At 53.8% G+C, this 5,602-nt stretch overlaps 1 protein-coding gene across 1 annotated transcript; it reads left to right on the top strand.

Annotated features, from left to right (window-relative positions):
- Window positions 1-493: 493 nt before the first annotated feature.
- LOC309813578 (triggering receptor expressed on myeloid cells 2-like) lies at window positions 494-5,098 on the top strand (the record flags this gene model as incomplete). The annotated part of the gene is made up of 5 exons (XM_082638564.1): window positions 494-533; window positions 2,009-2,359; window positions 3,792-3,882; window positions 4,618-4,808; window positions 4,891-5,098. The coding sequence occupies 5 exons, from the start codon at window positions 494-496 to the stop codon at window positions 4,905-4,907; spliced, it is 690 nt and encodes a 229-aa protein (XP_082494690.1). The 3' UTR covers window positions 4,908-5,098.
- Between the last annotated feature and the right edge of the window lie 504 nt (window positions 5,099-5,602).

Raw genomic sequence — 5,602 nt, 5'->3', positions numbered from 1 at the left:
AGTTGGATTACTCACATCACCTGATTTCAAGACTTGTTATAAAGCTACAGAGAGTAGTCAAGATGGGGTGATATTGGTAAAAGGATAGACACATAGATCAATGGAACAGAGTAGACAGTCAAGAAGTAGACCTACATGTCAAGTGATCTTCAATAAAGATACTAAGGCAACTGAATGGAGAAACGGTAGTCTTCTAAACAACTGAGAAGGCTGGTACAGGCAGGACAGTGGGCTGTCCTCTTGGAGGTCTGGGATCCTTAGCACCCCGCTGCTGGGCTGCAGTGGTGGCTCCTCCTCTCCTCTCCTCCCCCACCCTACTCCCCCTCCTTGAATCATAAAGTCAGATCCCAGTCCTGCTGATTGCTCAACCTCCAGTAGCCAGTTCCTGTGGGCAGTGCCCGACGAGCCTGACCCTCTCCTTTCTGCAGTTCAAGGGAAAGACGAGATCTTGCACAAGGCACCCTGCGTCTGTCCTCCACAAGGGAAGGGTGACATGGAGCCTCTTGGGCTGCTCATCTTGCTCTTTGTCACAGGTAGGATTCCCTCCCTCCGCTGCCTCCTTTCCCTCTCCTTCCTTGAGTATATGGCAAGTGCATGGGTGGGTAGGGAGCACTGGGCCAAAGTGTGAAGATGGCTGAAATTCTCGGCATGTCCTGCACCCCCTCTTCTCACTGTGCCCCATATTCTTCATCATCTCCCTCTCTCCCCAGCATCAGATTCTTCATGTACACGGAAGTGTCAGAGGCTGGTGGATTCGGACATCTAGAAAGGGAAGGAGTTCTGATGGTGGCATCTCAGGCACTAGCTATTAGTTGGGGGAAGTTTTGGGGGGCACTGGTAAGAGCCCCTAAAATTATGAACCACTTAACTAGTCCCAGAAGAGTAGCAGCATGGGAGGGAGAAAAGAACCTGGTACTGGCAATCTGCATCTTTGGGGTGTCCCTCCCGTGCTCTGAAGGTCCTCTTGTCCTCAGCCCTGGATGGGAGGTGAAGGGGCTAAAGATTTTGTGATTGAGCTGGGGGGATTGGCACCCCAGGTTCTTGCACATGACGGCCTTTTCTCGTTGGGGAAGGGTGCCTCTTGCTCTCCCAGAGCAATAGACATACCTGGGTGAGAGGAGAGACTGTTCCAATGGAGCTGGAGCTTCTTGGCTGGAGGTGGAGTAGGGGAAGGGGGATGCGTTGGCCTGCCCAAAGGCAGAGGGATGGTCTGGGTAGTATGGAGGGGGCACTGCTCACCAGGTCTCTCTGGTTACAAAAGACAGGTCACCAGCTCCCCAATCCTTTTTACAAGTCTCTGTCACCATGTGGTTGAAGATGTAGTTGAAGAGAGGGGAGGCTAAGGCAGAGGGCACTGGGTGATTCTCTTATAGCCCCTGCCCTGGCAATAGACTGGCACTCTAAGCCCACCCCAAGGAGGGTCCCTAAAATAGCAGCCTCATGTCTCTCCCAAAATAGTTCTGAGACGCATCCCTCTTGAAAGGGGAACAAAGGCACAGAAATAGGGAAGCTGGAAGCTAAAGGTCAGAAAGAGGAGAATGCAGTGCTGGTATGAGCGTGGGCAGCTGCAAAGTAAGCAAGGATGGTGGGCGTGGGGAGGGGGTGCCCAGCCCCACGGGGGACCAGGCCCAGGCCTGAGAGGGCCACTGGCCCTGCTCTCTTGAGATGGAGTGGGAGAGGGGAGGGCTTGATTTCATGTGACAGGAAGAACATGAGCGGACTAGGACTGGAGGGAACTTCAAGACCAAATGTCTCTGGAAATAGGCCCAGAGAGGGTCAGTTATTTCTCTAAAGATGTCCAGCAAGACCAATGGTGATAAAGCCAGATCCAGGACCCGGGTTTCCTGGTTTTCAGCTTCCTATAAACACATACCTGGGTTATGTCACCTTCTCCCAACCTGTGTAAAGGCCTGAGTTCCTTAAGTGCAGGATTTCTGTCTCTTCTGTTCATTGAACATAGTAGGTGTTCAATAAACACTTGGTAAGTGAATGAATGTCTCCTCCCCAGAGCTATCTCGAGCCCACAACACCACGGTGTTCCAGGGCATGGCAGGCCGGTCCCTGAGGGTCTCCTGCCCCTACAACTTCTTGAAGCACTGGGGGAGACGCAAAGCCTGGTGCCGCCAGCTGGGTGAAGAGGGCCTGTGTCAGCAGGTGGTCAGCACTCACCCCTCGTGGCTGCTGTCTTTCCTGAAGAGGTACAATGGGAGCACGGCCATCACGGACGATGCCCTGGGTGGCACACTCACCATTACGCTGAGGAATCTTCAAGCCCACGACGCTGGCCTCTATCAGTGCCAGAGTCTCCATGGTAGCGAGGCCGACACCCTCAGGAAGGTCCTGGTGGAGGTGCTGGCTGGTGAGTGGGCAGCTGACTGCAGCGCGGCCTGCCCTTGGGTCTGGGGTCATCTTTAGTGTCTGAGCACAGGACCACCCTCGGGGCTTTCGGGGACCCTGGGAAATCCCACAGTGTGGGTCTTGTCCCTCCCCACCCCACAACTCAGGGTCACCTCAGGGTCACTGTGGATGGTTGTGCAGGTTGCTAACTGCACGAGGGGGTCACAGTCCACCCCTGCTGTCTCTCTCCAGGCTGTGCTCCCTGGTGGAGGACTGCATCACGTGCAGGAAGGGTACAGGTCTCTAATTTGCACAAGGCGCCTTATGAGCTAGCTGTGGTCCTGCTTCCCCCAAACAGCGTTATCCAGTTGGCATCTGGTTAGGACGTGAGCACTGAGGTGGTCCTTAAGGAGTAGGAGGATATTCATCTATTCCTTCACCCAACCACCCAATGGACCTACCAACATAGATTAAGCACCAACCTGGTACAGAGAAACAACCCTAGAAAGGAACACTGCTGTGACCCTGGGCAACGTGCTTCTCCTCTCTGGGCCTCCATTTCCCCATCTTTAAATGGAGGTGGTGGTGCCTGCGCTGCTGGCCCCACAGGGCTCCCATGAGACACAAATGACATGACAGAGTTAAAAGTGCTTGGGGGTGACAGTCGTTGCCCCAGCCTCCTGCTGCTAACTGCTTGGGATCCTCATTTTAGGCTTGACTAGGTGAGGTGGGCAGTGGTGGGGTCCTTCTCATCCCTGAGCTTGCACAGGGGATGCCCTTCAGGAAAGCTTTCTGTCTGTGTCCCCAGAACGTGATTGTGTCCCAAAGGAGAACAGATCTGAGGTTACGTATCCCTTTTCTGACTCTCCCCTTGTCCAACTCCTCTCCCCAACATGGCCCCTCATCATGGAAATGAAGGTTGAAAGTAACATTTGTCTAAGGTGGGGAGGGTAGGGGACACCGCCTGCCTTAGACCCCAAACCCTACCTCCATGAGAGTAGGGGGCGAGGACACACAGATTTTCAGCCCTATCAGGGTCTAAGGCTCAGCTGACTCCCGAGAGGATAGCAGGAAAAGAATAACAATAACAATCACAATAATCCATAGCTGGTATAGGCAGCTTGACTGTTTACACAGGACTTTCAAAAACACCCATTATTTCGTTTGATCTTCCTAAAGACCCTGTGTGATGGGAGGGTGGGAGTTGCAGTTACTGAGCTCCTGTGAGGGGATGGGCACTACACAGGATGCTTTCACTGTATCCTGCAACACTATTATTAAGAAGGTGTTCCTAATTGCCCCACTTTACAGGTGAGGAAACTGAGGCTCAGAGAGGTTAACAACTTGATCCGCCCAGGGCCATGTCCCAGAGAGCCTCACCCCACCCAGAGAGGTTCTCCCCACTGTGGCATCAAGGAGGGGGGCTAGAAGCTCACAGGCTCTGTCTCCCACAGACCCCCTTAATTACCAGGACCCTGGAGATCTCTGGATCCCTGAGGAGTCTGAGAGCTTTGAGGATGCCCAGGTGGAGCACAGCATCTCCAGGTAAGGTGACAAGTCTTTCCTAAAATCCCTGGGCAGACCTCCACCCTGCAGAGCCAAGGCATGGGGTGGCAGCTGGGGGGTGGCATGTGCCAGGAGTACAAATTCCAAGGCAATTAGAACACTAAAGTGTCTGCATATGATCTTGTCTAAACACCCCTCCAACCAGTCAGTGTGTGTTGGTATGACTGTGCCAGTTGTTAAAATATTGCAAAACTTCCCTAACAGTTTGTAAGTAGCTGCTGCTCCAAGACTCCTGAACGGTCGGCCTCCCACCCCTTCCCCTGGCAGCCCTCAGACACCTCCACAATTCAGCAACAATGAAACTTTTAGTATCTTAGTACAAAACTGGTACCCTCAGACCCCTGCTTCCCTGATGGGACCAGAATCAGTTCCGACTGGTTCTTGATTGGTGTTTAAACACTGTGAGTATAACCATGAAGTGCACATGTGCATGCAGACACACACACACACCATACTACACCATCATGCAGAAAACTGCTCAGCAAGGGAGGTAATTGTTTAAAAGCAGTCAGCAGGCAGATCCATGCCTGGAACTCAGGTCTCCTAGCTACAGGCTCCCCCAAGCCCCGCAAAGCCTCATCCAGGGATGGTGCTGGATGGGGAGATATCCTCAGCCCCCGGAGCTCCTGGTGTCTCCCCATTCCTTCTATGAGGGCAGATTCCAGTCTGTGGGTCCCCTCATGGCCTCCCACATGTCCTCTTTTTTTCTCCAAGGAACCTTTCTGAAGAGAGCCCCTTCCCACCCATTTCCATCCTTTTCCTCCTGGCCTGCATCTTTCTCAGCAAGCTTCTGGCAGCCAGCGCTCTCTGGGTTGCAGCCTGGCATGGGCAGAAACGGAGGACACCCCATGCCAGGGGGCTGGACTGTGGCCATGACCCAGGTTACCAGCTCCAAACCTTGACAGGTGAGCTTGGCGAGCACGGTGGCGGCTGGGGGCTGGTGAGGTGGGGCTGAGAGGGGCCGAGTGAGTACTCTGTCTGTTGCAGAGCTGAGAGACACGTGAGAGGAGGACCCACGGTGGAGGAGAGGCCCGGGAGCGGTCTGCACGGACCACCCCAGCCTGCTGCACACCCGCCCCTTGGCCACCAAGTCTCCTGGTTCTGCTTTCGCAAAAGGCCACTCTGCGTGTACCCTGCTTCTCCTGGCCCCTGGAAGCAGGGATTTGTGCGTGTGTGTGTGCATGTGTGTGTGTGTGTGTGTGCATGGGAGGTGGGAAGGACATCTACCAACTTCTGGACATTGGACATTAAACACTCTCACAAATAAATCCAAGACTTCATGTTTAAGCAATGGTTTAGGGCATCATGAAGGTCTTCTCTTTTGCTACAGGGCTAGGAGAGTGAATTCAGATGAGGAAAAGATAAAAGGTCTGGCTCCTTGGGGCCTAGGGTCTTAGGATGTCATGTCCCTCCATTCCCACAGGCTCCAAACTGGCCAATCGTTTTATTCTTCTCTCTCCCTCCCAGAGATCTGATTACCAAGCGCTGCCTCCTCCTGTGGAATTTCGCTAGCACCCTCTCCTCGCCTCCTCCTGCCTCCTGTCCATCAGTTCCCTAGGATGACTGCTGGGCCCCCTGCCCCAGGGCCCCTTCCTCCCTCCGCCGCCCTCAAGTCCATCCAATTCCCAGCTGACTCAAACCTCTAGCAAACCTAGAGGTCAGCTTTTATCATGTTACTCCGCCTCCGGAGAAATGGCAA

The sequence above is a fragment of the Mesoplodon mirus genome (genome assembly GCF_964341445.2).
Source record: "Mesoplodon mirus genome assembly, chromosome: 12".
NCBI lineage: Eukaryota > Metazoa > Chordata > Mammalia > Artiodactyla > Ziphiidae > Mesoplodon > Mesoplodon mirus.
This window is presented reverse-complemented; position numbering and strand designations above follow the sequence as displayed.